At 38.3% G+C, this 17,374-nt stretch overlaps 1 protein-coding gene across 4 annotated transcripts in view; it reads right to left on the reverse strand.

Annotated features, from left to right (window-relative positions):
* Window positions 1–17,374, reverse strand: part of DOCK1 (dedicator of cytokinesis 1) — a 550,235-nt gene that overhangs the window by 495,434 nt on the left and 37,427 nt on the right. For all 4 annotated transcript variants that reach the window (XM_073354059.1, XM_073354057.1, XM_073354058.1 and 1 more), the window contains exon 2: window positions 11,435–11,518. In XM_073354059.1, coding sequence (XP_073210160.1) covers window positions 11,435–11,518 — 84 coding nt within the window. The remainder of the gene's footprint in view (window positions 1–11,434; window positions 11,519–17,374) is intronic.

Genomic DNA, 17,374 nt, shown 5'->3' on the forward strand with positions numbered 1-17,374 from the left:
ACAGGCATTCACTCCCAAAGAAGGTGCTGTGCCAGGCAGATCAGCAGGCATCTCTCGTGCACACTATCCCCAATTCAGTACAAACTGGCTTGCAAACCTGCTTTGACTATTCTGTATTTCAGTTTGTGTCCATATTGGTTCTCTCGCACGCTCTCACTAATGCCTTAGAGAACCCAGAGTAAAATGGTGCTGCTCTCCACAGTTTTATAAAGACAGTGGAGTTCAGCAAAAGATTTTCTTTGGATTTGGTACGAATCTACCTCACGGACTGTTCCAATAAGTCAGGGAGCTCATGCTTGCACAGCAGCCTGTCTGCAAGTACTAGGCACAGTTGTTCCACCTCTAAACCTACCTTCCCCACAGTTTAACACATGGAAGATAGAAGGGTAGAGAAACAGACCACCACCACCAGTCAATCCCCCTCCCCAGTCATTCATGTAAGAGCCTGCAGGCTCTGCATGGGAGCATGAAGGGAAGGAACAGAAATGAGGAAATACTTTTTCTACCTTGCAGAGAGATTCAGAGGAGCTTCAAAATTCACACACATATGAGCCTGGGGCAGAAATTAGAATGAAGAAACAGCATGCTAGAAGAAAACTCAGTGCCCTCCCCTTTCTCACCAGTTTGCAGAAGATGTTGACTTCTCACTGAAGTATTGCCTCCTACTCCCCTCTCTCATAATGTCTGTGGCTAGTAAGTGTCACACTCTAGCTATTTGGGGTCTACTACAATTTCCTAACCCGACGGGGTGGGTTTGTGAAGGGGGGAGGGCAGAAGGGAGAAGAGAAATGGGATATATTAGATTGAAAAGTATAGTACAGAGATGTACCATAAGTATCTTTCCACTCTGGCTAGCAGGCTTAGACCGCAGACTACTAGGTGTTGGGGGAAGAGACCAGGACAGGACTACTCAGTTCTGGTATGTGACTGTTAAAATGATTTGTACAGCCCATAGCACAATGTGGTTCTGGTCCATGACTAGGGGGTCCTCTGCACAATGGTAATGATACAAATAAGAATTACATGAAATGTTTGCTTATACAAACAACTATGGAAATATTTGCTTCTCCAGAATATTAAAGATTGAAGCAACACTCCTGGTATCACATTGATTTTATATTTATGTTATATACACACACTCTGGGTCAGATCCTGGCTTCCCACTCCATCCCCTTTCCATTGGCAGAGAATTGTCAAAGCACCAAGTATGGGCAAGAATGCATCGGTGATTCAGAGATGGCTTAGCAACCCATTCCTAGCAGGCTGTGCTCTGGCAATTCTGAAGCATGCTGTGCTCTGACAAGTCTGAGCCAATGGAATAGCTCCTAGAGCCTGCTGAAGTGGGGACAAGTTTGAACAGTCCTGATGCTGTTCTAACTTGCACCAGGGCCAAAATGGGTCCCAGCTGTTACCAGAACTAAAGTGGAGAGAGGAAGGGAACGTGGCAGAAAACCACCAACGTACCCACCCCCAGTTGCAGAGAGTGTAGATGAGTAACTGATCTGTGGAGCCCTTTGTTTTCAGTTTTTATTTTATTTAATTTTTCCTGGAATTTTATCTGTGTTTATTACTAAAACAACAAAAAATAGGTGAAAATCGGTGGAAAAAACAATTAATTTTTTTCTGGGTAAATATCAGGGTTTACTTTGGTGGACAGAAGGACAGGAGGAAAAAGTATTCAGTAGATTAATGCTTTCATGAATGGAATTCAATGGGGTTTGCTGCAAAATTAAAACAGAACTCAAAACACAATGCCACCTCTGAGTTTAATAAAACAATATCTCTCTAATCCCCAAGTAAAACTTTTCATTTGAACAAACAGTTGATTGTTGTAGACTTAGAACTATTAGCCTATATTTACATTTAATAATTGGACCACACCGTTTGCAGCGCATACACTCAACTTCATCCTTTTCTCCTGTTTTTTTTTTTTTCTTAACTTTTGAATACTTCCTTGTGTTCTGAAACATATTCGGATACATATTTTTGTTTTCTTCCGATTTTAGTGTGTCAGATCTTTAAACAGTTATCTGCTAACAGCTTGAAATGTGTACCTGGTGAGCATGAAATTCATCAGTATGTTCGGATGCGCATGCACATCAGAGCTTGCCATTGTGCCTGCTAGTTTATTGCACGTATATTCCAGACTAATACGTAGCCTTACTTCAACAGTCAGCTTTGCATATACATACAGACTAATGTATTATCGTAATACATAGATCTCATGCAACGTATTGTATTTTCCTAATAAAACAAAATAATTTTTATATATTTGAATGATACAAAAGTAGAATGAAAATGGGAGAAAATTGGTTTAAACTGAAAACGAAGGGACTTACTGATCTGTTAACTCTTCCAGGCCTTATTTAGGCAAAGAACTATTCCTAAACAACAGGATTTGTTTACTACAGTTCACAGTCTATTTGGAAGTGCTCAATAGAGGGTGACATGGTGTAGAGGTGAGTGCAAACAAGCAATATAGTTCAAAGGTGTATTGAAGTAGAACTAGGGTTGCCAACTAGGATGGTCCTGGAGTCTCAGGAATTAAAGATTAACCTTTAATTCAAGATTTTGCCATGTGGTGAAACCTCCGGGAATACATCCAACCAAAACTGGCAACCCTAAGTAGAATGTAAGATACTCCTGTGACCTGAAATGCATACCAGAATCTCCTTTTCCAAACAGAGCAGTGGGTAGATAATTCACTGGCCAGATTTTATCTAGGCAGCCTTAATTTGTGCCCCTTTACCTGTATGCAGGATAATCTTTAATTACTTGATCAGATGCTATTGTTTTCCACAAGACCCCTGCCTCATTAAGTGCACAGGAAGGACTTGCTCAGGGGAATGAATCCAGGTTCTGTAGTAAAGGAGATTGTTGTCTATAGGACCCCTGCTTCATTTGTTACAGAACTTTTAAGATATGTAGTGAATGAGGCAGATGATTGTAGGAAGGGAAAGGATGGTCTCATGGATAACGCAATTTAATGCTGCCCTGGATAACTTGATTAGATCTCTACTTCTGCCACCGAGTTCTCATGTGATGCTGGGCAAGTCACATAAACCGAACATTTCACAGAGGGGTCACTAACTCTGTATTCCTCATTTTCAGGTCCTTGTAATCTCAAATTGAGCATCCTAAGTGAGTGGACACTTTTGACCATGCTATCTTTGTGCCTCAACTCCTGTTTTGTAAAATGGGGATAATACCGTCCTCTCACCTCACGGGACTGTTGTCAATATTAATATTTGTGAAACACACTGATGCTATAGTGATGAGCACCAGATAAAAATTCATAAGGAAATTAAGAATTCTGTCTCCAGAGCAGGGCTTGATTAGTATAAAACATGGGGCCACATGCTGACTGATGGTAAAACAGAATATTTAATGGCTGCCCATTTAGTGATCATTGTCCATCCTGTGCTCTGAATGAGGCAGGGATTCTATGGAAAAAAATAGTATATGATCGTGTAATTTAAGACTAATATTGCATACGCAAAGGGCCAGATTAAGCTTGCACTGGCAACATAAACTCAGGCATTTCCTAACTTTTGAGTGCTTGATTTTGTAACCTTAATATTTTTAATGTAGTTTAGTGTGCAATTAAATTTAATTTAAGATGATACTTTATTCAATTTAGAAACCTGGTTTGTTTTTTCTCTAAAGCAGTGATGGCAAATATATTTACCCTCAAGTGGCTAAATGAAGACCATACTAGAGAAATTACAAAATTTCTTCAATGGACCCCTTTATTGGCAGTTTGTTTTAGGCAAATATCAGTAATGGAAAAACTGGCCCAAGCCTCAAATCATTCCCGAGGTGACCTGGATTTTGAAAATCTTTTAATTATGTTGTGAACTATGCCTAAACTTTTTAGAATGTCCCATTACCAATGTTGTGAGATTTAATTTATTTTGAGGTGGGCATCCAAAAGAATCCCAAGTGAGAAAAACCTAATGTGCGCACACACTATATTTCACTAACCCACTCTGCAGAACATTAAATGATACACAATCCCAGTACTGTACTTTGTCCTAAACAGTGCCTTCTCTTTGTTACACAGTCATCTAAATGAAGCAGGATAAACATCCCCTAAAAACTTGAAATGGCTATCACCATTACAGGTGAATATGAGGCAAGGCCTGCAACTCAGATTAAACTGATTAAGAGCTTTGTTTTGAAAAGCTGATATTCCAGTTGAATCCTGAAAAAGAAAATGCAGGTACTGTAACATGGGATTTAAGAAAATACTTCTAAAGCTAAAATAAGGAGATATGAAAATATCCTGTATCTACTACCAGGATGTCCCTTTTATAGGGTTGCCTTCCAGAATTTTACAACAACAACATACTCAATGAAAAAGATATCAGGAATAAATTCCTCGAAATAATTGGTTTTGGAATTCCTCCCTCACCTAAACCAGTTCCTTTTGGGGCCTAAATAACCTTTGGAAAATATTAGGTTATGAAAGTTAAAGGATTTTTTACACATTTCTTTTCAACAGTCATTGGATTTACTGGATAATTTCCACTGGCCATTTGTTTGGTTTGCCCATTACACCTGAGTGAGATTAGGTTAACAGGACTAGAACCAGATAAAATATAGATTAGAAAAGTGTCAGCTATTTTGTTCTAGGAAATCTTTCTTCAAACTACAGCCCTTCCTTTTCTCTTGTACCAGAAAAAATTCATGTAATTGCAAAGGTTTGCTTTTTTTTATTATTCCATTAACACTCTAAATTACAAATGTGGGAAGGAATTTTCTAGTTGAAAAAAATGTCACTATGCTTCTGCCTAAATAAGAAAGCATTAAACTTGACTTTTGTAATTTCAGAAGATTAGTTATTCCCTCTGATTATTTTTAAAATTTAGTCTAGTACACTCTTGAAGAGCATGGCTTCCTTGAAGGGAAGAGAAATTAACTTCAATTTTGATGGTGAATTTGTGTTTCATGCTCTAAACCACAGAGCTTTTCTAAAAATTATAGCAGGATACATGCTGTTTGCAGCAAACTTAATAGCCTTGAGAGGATGCACATAGAAAATTAAGTGTAGGTTGACTTGAAGACATATTTTTTTTGCATTCCAAAGGAACATTTATATCTTGTTATAAACTACTTATCCAAGAACAAAATTCATTTTAAGCGATAAAGAAAAAGTCAAATATTATTTAAAATGTAGTTGGGAAAAGTTGTTAACATTTTAAATACTGTACAGGAACAAAAAGCAACCCTAGCAATCCACCCTAATATAGCCTAGCAAATTGATTTAAATTAGATGTATTCAAAGGTTTTATCTGACAAGTGGCTAATATAAAATAGCATTCATCAGTTCTGTCCTTCACGTTAGCTTTTTATAACGTCTCTATCTGACTAGTAAGCCCATTTTATCTTCCCTCCTCCCTTTCCCTAGACTATTGAGTGGAAAGGGTTGCACAGATAAAACTCCAAAACAGATGGATGATCATCTTATTGTGGTGGAGAACAGAGACAAAGATAAGTCAGGTTTCAGAGTAACAGCCGTGTTAGTCTGTATTCACAAAAAGAAAAGGAGTACTAGTGGCACCTTAGAGACTAACCAATTTATTTGAGCATAAGCTTTCGTGAGCTACAGCTCACTTCATCGGATGCATTCCGTGCTGTAGCTCACGAAAGCTTATGCTCAAATAAATTAGTTAGTCTCTAAGGTGCCACAAGTACTCCTTTTCTTTTTAAAGATAAGCCAGTTTTAGAGCTACTTGTCCAAACCTCAGATTCAAAATTAGGATACTTGTAAATGTTTGCTGATGGCTGTTGAAATTAACTCTTCCTGGCAAGTTATTTACTATAAAAAATTAATTTTTCACAGTAGGAAAGATACAGTATGATTTTGTCAGCCCTGGTCTGGAAAGGAAACAGAGGAAAATATTCCAAAGCATGGACCAGTAGACAGGAAAATGGCAACATTCACAACTTGTTTAACAATGTTAGACATGTCTTCTTCTCTGTACTTTCTAGATGAAATCACATGAGACAGAGGTAGAATCTTCCATCCCATAGTGAATACCCAGTGATCAATCTTGTGGCAATGAGAATGTGGTTAAATGGAAAAAGCGGCTGTTTTGTCAGATCAATGAAAAGCAAATCAAGGGAGGCTTCATCTTAAAACAACAACAACAAAAATCTAGTCCTTAAATGGTTAATGTATCTGGTCATGAGAAAGATTTGCTTCTAATAGAGCAAATTTGGCCATGGAGCCCCCACTACCTCCACAAAACCTTGTTTACAAATGGGATCATTGCAACTCAAAATGAAGCATATTAATGGTAGTAAATGGGATTATAATTTCTTGTGCTTGCTCCAAGTTCTTCATTTGACTATCCTCAGCACCTTCACCCACCATATCAAAGGAGAAGAGGAAGAAATGCTGGACATGGTTTTAAAACACAGGTGGGAAACTTTTTGGCCCAAGGGCCACATCTGGGTATGGAAATTGTATCGCGAGCCATGAATGCTCACAAAATTGGGAGCTGGGGTGTGGGAGGGCTCCGGCTAAGGGCATGGGCTCTGGGGTGGGGCTAGGGATGAGGATGAGAAGTTGGGGATGCAACAGGGTACTCCGCTCTAGGATCGAGGGGTTCAGAGGGTGGGAGGAGGATCAGGGCTCGGGCAGGGGTTGGAGGGCGGGAGGGGGTCAGGTTCTGGGCAGTGCTTACCTCAAGCAGCTCCCAGAAACAGCGGCATGTCCTCCTTCCAGTTCCTACGCGGAGGTGCGGCCAGGCAGCTCTGCGCGCTGTCCTGTCCGCAGGCACCGCCTCTGCAGCTCCCGGCCAATGGGAGCTGCGGGAGCAGCACTTGGGGCGAGGGCAGTGTGCAGAGCCCCCTGGCTCCCCCTATGCGTAGGAGCCAGAGTGGTGATATATTGTTGCTTCTGAGAGACGTGTGGAGTGGGGCAAGACCAAGCTAGAGCGGGGCAAGCCCCAGACCCCCACTTCCCGGCAGGAGCTTGAGGGTCAGATTAAAATGTGCGGAGGGCCAGATGTGGCCCACGGGCCATAATTTGCCTACCTCTGTTTTAAAACAAGGTCAGTAAGCAACTGCATAGCTATTTTGTGTGCAATTACTGATTTGTATTCAAATGACCAGTTCCTTTGGCATGCACAATTATCTGATTTGCATATGCCATTATGGTAACTCTGCAGGACTAACAAAACAAAAACTTCAGACCAACAAATTGTAAAGCATATCCTGGCTCACATGATCAAAATATAGTACGGACTGAGGCACATGAGGATGATAGTGATCTTCCAATGGATGACTGCAAAGTGTCATTACAGATGGTGCAACTGAACCCTTTTAATTATTTTTTCCCTCCCTTGCTCTGCATCTGTATTGCTAGATTGAAAAGGATCATGGAGACAGAAGCTGGAGAAAGAATGCAAGCACATATATTAGAAACAGAAAAATAAAACCCAAGCCTAGGAAAGCCCTTAAGCATATACTTAAGTGCGGCCTAGACACCCAAATGGCTGACACCTTATGAATGTATATAGTATTTTATTATAATAATAAATTAGATGTAGAGGGATCCATGCAATAATGTTTATTAAGAGTGCAAACTTCAAGACAGCAACAGTAAGTTGTAATATTCACATGTTCTAAGGGGGGGTAGGAGTGGGGCCCCAAGGAGTTAAGTACACAAGATATTAATGTTTTTAAGCATACAGTAGGATTCCAGAATAGTGTAATTTAGTCTGGAAGATTAGTCAAAAAAAAAAAAAAAAGACACCAGACAGAAACAGCAAACCACTACACATCTACCTTTACGTGTGCTATTTATTAAGAGTTTAGGAGCACCTAGTGCAGAGATAAAAAAAAGCTGCCCATGCAGGTCATCACAGAATTCAAAAAGGACTATTATATAAAGGCATTTGTAGAACACTTAAACGGGATACCATTACTCTTGTGCAACTGACATCAATGTCTTTTTTTTTTTTTTTTTTTTTTAAGATTATGCTTGGTAGTGACAGTAAAAATAACTCTCAGAAAAAGGTCAGGAAACCAAAACTTTTGCATTGTTTCTCTCTGTTCCTGACAGCAATAAACACATTAAATTAGATGGTTTTATTTCTACTGTCATAATAAAGCAGCAATGAAGTTTGAGATTAGGCAACAGTTTAAGACAAAATCACTAATTCATTTAGTTAAGAAATTTGTGCACAAACCTGGGAAGCAAAACATGCACCCAGATAGTCAAAGAATTTTTCTGATACGCTGCAAGGAAACCGACAGGAGACAGGTTAATTATAGGATGCCGGTGATTTAACAAGTTTCTGTTTAGGGTATCTGGGAAACAAGATTAGTGCAAATGCTGAGAAAGTCTAGAAAGGTACAGTCTGCATATTGTTTTAAAGGAGTGGCCAGCAGATCAAACAGGTGGAAATACTACCTGGAAGTGGCTGCTCCTTCGAAGGAAAGAACTAAGGATTAAAGCCTCCCAATATAGAGGATGAGTAATGATCAAGCATGGCAGAAAGCATATCAGCCTTTGGAGGAACCTTATTTTATTTGAACTTCTTTTTAAATAAACCCAGCCAGCACTGTTGAGGCCTAATAACCATTAGAGTGTGTGTGAAGTTCATTCCATTAGCCGGTCTAGGGAAAAGTGAGTCATCTGCATTGTCCCATTTCATTTGAAGCATGCAGGGGGTTCAAAAAGTATAAAATTGTACACAGTTATGATAGACAGATATTATCTGTGTCACAGGCAAGCTTTAAACATGCTGTCCAAGCATCAGTGTTGCTCACATATTAGGAAAATGCACCCATTTTCATGGAAATCATAGCATCAGAGAACTGGAAGGGACCACAAGAGGCCATCTAGCCCAGTCCCCTGCACTCAAGGCAGGACTAAGACCATCCCTCACAGGTGTTTGTCCAACCTGCTCTTAAAAATCCCCAATGATGGAGATTCCACCACCTTCCTAGGCAATTTACTCCAGTGCTTAACCACTCTAACAGTTAGGAAGTTTTTCCTAATATCCAACCTAAACAGCCCTTGCTGCAATTTAAGCCCATTGCTTCTTGTCCTATCCTCAGAAGTTTAGAACAATAATTTTTCTCCCTCCTCCTTGTAACAACCTTTTATGTATTTGAAAAAAGTGTTATGTCCCCTCTTAGTCTTCTCTTCTGCAGACTAAAAAAAACCCAGTTTTTTCAATCTTCCCTCATAGGTCATGTATTTTAGACCTTTAATCATTTTTGTTTCTCTTCTCTGGACTTTCTCCAATCTGTCCACATCTTTCCTGAAATGTGGTGCCCAGAACTGGACACAATACTCCTATTGAGGCCTAATCAGCACAGAGTAGAGCAGAAGAATTACTTCTCATGTTTTGCTAACAATACTCCTGCTAATACATCCCAGAATATTTGCCTTTTTTTGCAACAGCATTACACTGTTGACTCATATTTAGCTTGTGATCCACTAGGACCCCCAGATCCCTTCCCGCAGTACTCCTTCCTAGGCAGTCTTTCCCGTTCTGTATGTGTGCAACTGATTGTTCCTTCCTAAGTGGAGTACTTTGCATTTGTCCTCATTGAATTTCATCCTATGTACTTCAGACCATTTCTCCAGTTTGTCCAGATCATTTTGTATTTTAATTCTATCCTCCAAAGCACTGCCAACCCCTCCCAGCTTGGTATCATCCACAAAACTTTATAAGTGTACTCTCTATGTCATTATCTAAATCACTGATGAAGACATTGAACAGAAGCACACCCAGAACCGATCCCTGCAGGACCCTACTCGTTACGCCCTTCCAGCATGACTGTGAACCACTGAGAACTACTCTCTGGGAAGGATTTTCCAACCAGTTATGAACCACCTTATAGTAGCTCCATCTAAGTTGTACTTCCCTAGTTTGTTTATGAGAAAGTCAGGCTAGACAGTATCAAAAGCTTTACTAAGAAGTCAAGATATACCATATCTACCGCTTCCCCCCCCCCATCCACAATGCTTGTTACCCTGTCAAAGAAAGCTATCAGGTTGGTTTGACACAATTTATTCTTGACAAATCCATGCTGCCTGTTACTTATCACCTTATTATCTTCTAGGTGATGGAAATGGATCGCTTAATTATTTGCTCCATTATCTTTCCGGGTACAGAAGTTAAGCTAACTGGTCTGTAATTCCCTGGGTTGTCCTTATTTCCCTTTTTATCGATGGGCATTATGTGTTATAATTATGTCTAATTGTACAGCATTCAAATATTCCTGTTTACATGTGTATTTAAAAGAAATATAATAAAACTGCAAATATTTAAAGTACAGAGTATGCAGATTAATTTTCAGTGGACAAATTTCCTCTGCAGCTTTGACAGTATCAGGGGTCATTTACTGCTAGTGCAAACTGAATTCATTAACAAATTGCTAGCTAATGAACAGTTAGTATATTTATTGTTTTTGTTAACCAAATTAAGGTTAGTTGATCTAATTAGCAACTTTCCTATTTTAGTAGATCTACGTAATAAAAATCACGTTGAATCCAATTTCTAAAACCAACTTACCGCCAGTATTAATCTTTCTTTCCTAACAGATTCTTTGGCAGTGACAAGCAGAAATTTTAAACCCATGTACAAAGGCAAATCACATATCCAAAATGCAGAAAGTTATCCTATTACTGTGATGATTTCTAATTTTCTAACACAAAAGCCATCTAGATCACTGCTTCTCTTCTAAGCCACATCATACAACTGACTGAATGAATGAGAAATCAAGGATACGTGACCCCAAAAAAGAGGGCTGTACTTAACCATTACTATTTGATCACTCAGCAGCAGCAAAACTAACTAAGAATTTTCCCTCATTCTCAAATTAAATATTTTTCATGATAAATTACTATTTTATGGGAATCAGGGAGAAGTACTAATTGAAATTTATGTTGTATGCAATATTGCTACTGCTTCTCATCAAAATAAATAAAACGCGGTATATTACTTTTTAAATGTTGACTGAATAAGTAGCATAGTAGCAAATGTATCTTTTACAAAGAGATATGAATAATTTAGAGGGCAAATAATTTTCAAATTAAAATTAACACCATTAAGAAGCAAACAGGTCTTGTGCATTATCTGAGGATATCTAGAGAACGTCTATCATTTTGCTAACCACTCAACAGATGTTACCATTGATCCATACAAATTGAAGGTACGAGAACATTTATCTTGCATAGAAAGAGAAATTGTGCATTCAGAAAAAGGTATTAATTAGGTATTTTATCACCTGCCCGTTCATTTACATGTAGTGCTTGTTAATTCTGTCCCCAATGCAATATTTTATTAGTCAGGAAAAAACAGTAGTCCACCGTCTGCTAAAACAGAATGATATGTTAAAATCACACACACAAGAGCAGTGTGACTGTATGAACAATGGTTCTGAATCAAATACAGGTTTTACTTACCTTCATATGTTTCTAATATATGTACGGTGTCACCTATTTGTAAGGAAAGTTCATCTGCTCCCCTTGCATCATAATTATAGAAAGCTAGAAAGAGAGAATACTGTTATTAGCACACAGAAAAACAGCATAATTTTCAAGCTACTGATTTTTACTTCTACAAGGAATTTTCCTCCAGGGCAGATTGGAAGAGGCCCTGGAGGTTTTTCGCCTTCCTCTGTAGCATGGGGCACGGGCCACTTGCTGGAGGATTCTCTGCTCCTTGAAGTCTTTAAACTACGATTTGAGGACTTCAGTAGCACAGATATAGGTGTGAGGTTTTTTGCAGGAGTGGTGGGTGAAATTCTGTGGCCTGCGTTCTGCAGGAGGTCAGACTAGATGATCATAATGGTCCCTTCTGACCTAAATATCTATGAATCTATGAAAGTGACTTTACACCACAGTCAACCTCTTGACCCAATATTTTATACTGGCTTTATATATCTTCAGTACTATTCTAATCTACTACTTCTTCAAATCATAAGACAGACCGAAAAAAAAAAGCCACAAGTCATCTTTGTAGAACTGTAACATTTCACCCAGTTTCTAACATCACAAATTCAAAACATCACAAATATTTTTGCAATTATGTCTCAGATTTGTTATTTGAAGCAATACATTACTGTAAATATAATTTCCGATTTGCTTTTTTTCATAAAAATATGTACATCCTAACAAAATATGTAAAATACTTTGTGTTAGCTTCATGAGGTTTTGTAATTATGGTAACTACCATATATACTCGATCATAAGCTGGTTCGTTTATAAACCGACCCCCCCCCCCAAGATGGATAAGTAAAAATGGTAAAAACTTTCATAAGCCGACCCTATATTTCAGGGTGTTGGCAAACTTCGGCTCCTGGCCCATCAGGATAAGCCGCTGGTGGGTCAGGACATTTTGTTTACCTGGAGCGTTCGCAGGCACAGAGCCCCTCAGCTCCCTCTGGCCACAGTTTGCTGTTCCCAGCCAATGGGAGCTGCGGGAAGTATTAGATATTCAATGATTTCATAGAGTTTAAAATCACCAAATTTTGGTGTAGACCTGTTTATAAGCTGACCCCCGCTCTTTGATGTGTCACTTTTTTACCAAAAATATTCGGCTTATGAATGAGTATATACAGTATATTATTTTGTACTTCATTGTCATCTTTATAACAGCTTTATTTAGATACACTTGTAAACTGTTTAGAAAGCTTGATTTATGAATTTTAAAACAAAGCACCTTAATATTACTAAAATACTAATGGACAATCCGTGTCTCAGGCCACACACTAACAAACTACGCTTTTATTGCATCAATACTATATCCTAAAAACAAAAACCAGGATTAAATAATTGTGCATACAAATTAGGCACATTCATTATTAGCAAAAGGTTAGTTATGAAAAGCAGAGGGTATGAAATTTTGAGTTAAATACCTTAACCCTCACCTGATTTGCGAGAAAAAGCCAGTATCCCTGATTCTATTCAGGTTCTTACACTTCACCCATCACTGGTATCAGATTGTCTGACAGCAGACCAATGTTGCCCTATAATTACCACTAATCCAGAAGATTTGTCAAACAATAAAAAGGAAACATGTATGTGCATACAGTGAAGTGTTGGGTTTTTTTAAAATCTGCTCATGTAAGCCCGACTTGGACTTAAAAAAAAAAAAATTACCAGGAGTGTTTGTTTTCACAGAAATTTCCAACAGTCCCAGATAATTGTACCTAACATGGCAGATTACAGTAAATGGTGAAGTGCAGTATCCAAGTATTCACTTGCCCTCAACGTTCAATTGACAGCGTCTTTGGTCACACAATTCACCATAAGCAATAAGGGACTAGCTGAATGGAGACTTAGTGCTCGGCAAACTGAAGCGTGAATCTACCTCGTTCTACTTTGCCACACACTAAATGGCCACGTGGATCCTGCTACCATACGCTAAAAGTTCCATAATGCACTCATGGAACTTTTATTACATGGAAGCAAGGCAACACAGCCACTTCAGTGCACAGCAAGCTACAGCGCTGTATATTCACACCACAACTTGCCATGCACTAAATTAGTAGAGATGTCCATGCTATATTCAGTGTAAACAGTTGACAGTCGTATAAAAATAATTGATACAAGAAAAAAAAAGGGATTGCTAGTGCAGAAGTTCTCTCAAATCATATTAGACTACAAATACATCTAAATATATTCTGGTAATACTTTCATTTATTGGACCTCCTTGTGTACTGTAATCACTCTGACAAGTCAAGAACCTCTCCCCCCTCCATATAAATCAGTAGTTTCTCAAATGAATTTCGTATTTTACTGTCTGCATTTAAAAATTAACAAAATGGCATCATAAACCTATACAATTCATTAGCATAGGATTAGCCTATTGTAACTGCATTCTTAGGTCTATCTGATTCTTGGGTGGACTAATTAAAACTCTAAACCAAGAATCCAAGCAATTATATTAAACATAACCCACAATTTTATCCAGATTCAAGCCTCACAGTGCATTGGACAGAGTGAATCTCAGGGGAAAAGAGAGGAGCTCTAGGTCATTGGTCTACAAGTGATGTCTGGGTAAGATTGAACGTTCTTCTAAAAACTATGCTCTAGGAATTATTTTGGGGAAGTTCTATGGTCTGTGTCATATAGGAGGTCAGACAAGAGGGTCACAATGGTCCCTTCTGGCCTTCAAACCTATGAATACCAGCAGTACAGAAAATTATGCAAAAAATTATAAATGTTTGCAAAGAAATTCCATAAATATGAAGTGATAAAGATACACAAGCCATGTAAATGCATCAATGTCAATTTAATGTCATTTTATTATAATTTGTGAACTCCAGCTAGTAGTTTACTATAAACAGTTGCAGGATACATAGGTGGGCTGTAGGATTCTAAAGTCTCTGCCCAGTAAAACACCAATGAACCCTGTACCTGTGCAAGTGTATACCCAGATTTATCTTACAAAAAATTGTACAAGCTATGCACCTACAGACCCTGATAAAAAATGTCCCTAAAATGAACACTGGAAGTTAACTGCTGTACATTGCTGAGGCCCAAGGGCACTGCTGAGCTTCACATGACTGCATGAATACATTGTTCATTATCTGCTGGACCTCATTCCTGTCTGACGAGTAATTTCAGAAAGATTAATTGTTTTGATCAGATGTACAGTGGCAAGATGTTCCAATGACAACTCAAAGAAAAAAATTCAGAAACACAATTAAGTAAAACATGACTTTACATCAATTATTTAGAAATTATAGTAGGTTTTTTGAAGTGCTAGCTGACAAAACGAGTGAAGTCTTTTAAGCTGTGATTTTCTGAAATAAGATCGCCCCCCGTTTTTGTTTTGTTTTTTCTTAGCAAAACTTGAAATAAAATAGTTGAACCGTTGTTGTTTTGCGTTAAACTAGGGATTCCAACAAGAATACATTTCAGACATCTGGCATCTCTGTGAATTCCACGATAGAGCGATCTTGTAGAACAATGCATCCCATGCAACAGATATGGTTTCAAAAGTTGTAGGAGGCCCAATAGCTACCAAAGTGAATACAGCAGCTTTATCAAACAACACTGTTGCTCAACATGGTAGCGTCATGACTGAGGATATTTCAAGAACAATTGCTTTCAAAACTCATGTTAAAAATTCCCTACTTAGCAATACAAAGTGAAGAAGCAACCTACATCATTGGTGAAGAACAGAGTCTAGGGTATGAGAATTCTGTATCCAATAGTTCCCTTCAGGAAGGCTTACTATTTTATAAAGCTGTGCTGGGACACACACAACAGGGGAAAGTTCATTTAAGACATTTCAGGAGGTAAAAATTTCAGTATGTGCCAGGATTACTTTTCTGCAATCACATGGATTGTGCCATAACCAAGACAGGTAAGAATAAAGCCTGGTCACACAGATCCAAAACATTGAACTTCATGCCTCAGGGCTTTATTTCACACACTGCCAAGATCATGCTTTTAAGAAAATGCCTGAAAACCTGCGCCAAATTCTTGATTAAGCTGTTAAAATACAGAACTTTATTCAAGACTGAATGCTCAAGCTCTCTCATTGCTCTATTATAGCTAAGATTCCCTTCAACAAAACCAGCAAATGTAAGGAATTTGATAATCATGATAAAATGACAAAGGCCAGGCTCCTCATATGGCTTCACAGCCCTAGACTCCAAATATGAAAAGAGTGTGTGCTCCCCAAGGGGACAATCTGTTTAGACTACCTTTTTAGAGCCCTTCAGAGCTTGCCAGCATCAAAGCCCTTATTCCCCCTTTTTTTAATTTTTAATATGAGTATCCCATTGGCATGAATCTTATTGCTCCGACTGTTTTCCTTAATCATTTCTGAAAGAATCAAAACATGTTTTTCACAGCAGTCAGCCATTTATCACCCTGTCTCTGTTAGCTTCCAGATACACTGTTTCAAGAAACAAGTCTAACTGTTGACAATAAAGTTCTTAATTACCCTTTGAGATTTTGATATATTCTTCTTTTTTTTTTTTTTAAGTTCCACTTTGATACATTCAGAGGAGCCCAATACGGGTTGCTTTCTCAACTGTCCCATTGGACACCTTTTGTTCTGTGAAAGGCGGACTTTAGAGTTAGCAAATGAAATGCTAACAACATATAAATCAACAACATAAAATATAAAACCGAGCAAATAAGGAACAGCAGACATGACACCTATTAGAGGACTCTGAAGGAATACAAGAGATTGTTTAAGGTAACAAAATAAAATGTTTCAATAGAACTGTCACAAAAATAAATTGCAGACTTTTACTGGAAACTAAGCACTTCAGCAGTATTTAATGTAAACTTTAGGGAACAGTATGGTTCTACTAACCCCAAAAACCAGACAATTTAATTTAACCTTACATAAAATTTTCACTTTTTCATTAAAAAGAGAAACCTCTGCTAAATATTTGAAGTGGAGCACTTTAAAAACATAATTGCAATTCAGCAAAAGTATTCCAAGAAAAAACATTAACACTAATTTTTTGAACGGTACTGAACAGTGAAATGTTAACAATGAGTACACATCTTGTTTCCTAAACAGCAGAAAAAGGGACACTATTTGATTATGAACCATCAGAAATTTTCCAGTTTACCTGTGTTCCCAGATTTGTACAGCCCAATAGCATATTTTTAAGGCTTAGGTGTCTAACATTTAAAACTCCTAAATTAAAGTGACCTGCTTTTCAGATCTGCTGAGCACTCGTGTAGCTCTGACTGAAATCAAAAGGATTTGTGGGTGCTCAGCATCTCTAAGATAAAGATGTCCTGATATTTTTCCCTTTGGAAAATTTTTGTCTTGATATTTTTCCCTTGGGCTTAACCATAGGCACCCAAGTCTAAAACCTTTGGATCAAATGTTTTCCTTTACCCATCTAAATTAGACACATCCTGACTACCCATTTCTCAGGCATCTCAACTAAACAATGTTAATAGGACATAAAGCACATGTGGATAGGAATGAAAGACATTAAAACCACGTCTTCTCTCTCATGCAAGTGAATTCTCTGCTCATGAAAAGTGTCAACTGGCAGTCCTGTAAAATGAATTATTCTGTTTAGCTACTGATATTACAGAGGAAGAAGCACTGCAATCCATCCCATCCTTCCCTGCCAATATGCTCAACTCAACCTGACAGGACCACCTCCAGGCCTGAACACAGCTCTGCCTAGATCCTGATTCAGTTCTTCATCTCTCTGAGATGCAGAATGAGAGTAATAATTAGTGCTGATTGATTTGAACACTCATCTAATAGGCAACCTCCTGTGATGACCAACTACTTTCACAGAGGACACTGAAGAGTCATCAGATAGTAACTGTCCGTCACATCATCATTGATGCGGGCTGAATAAGGAGCAATGACCTATGAGTATTGTACAAAAAGGATGAAATTAA

Source organism: Lepidochelys kempii, chromosome 7, assembly GCF_965140265.1.
Source record: "Lepidochelys kempii isolate rLepKem1 chromosome 7, rLepKem1.hap2, whole genome shotgun sequence".
Taxonomy (NCBI): domain Eukaryota; kingdom Metazoa; phylum Chordata; order Testudines; family Cheloniidae; genus Lepidochelys; species Lepidochelys kempii.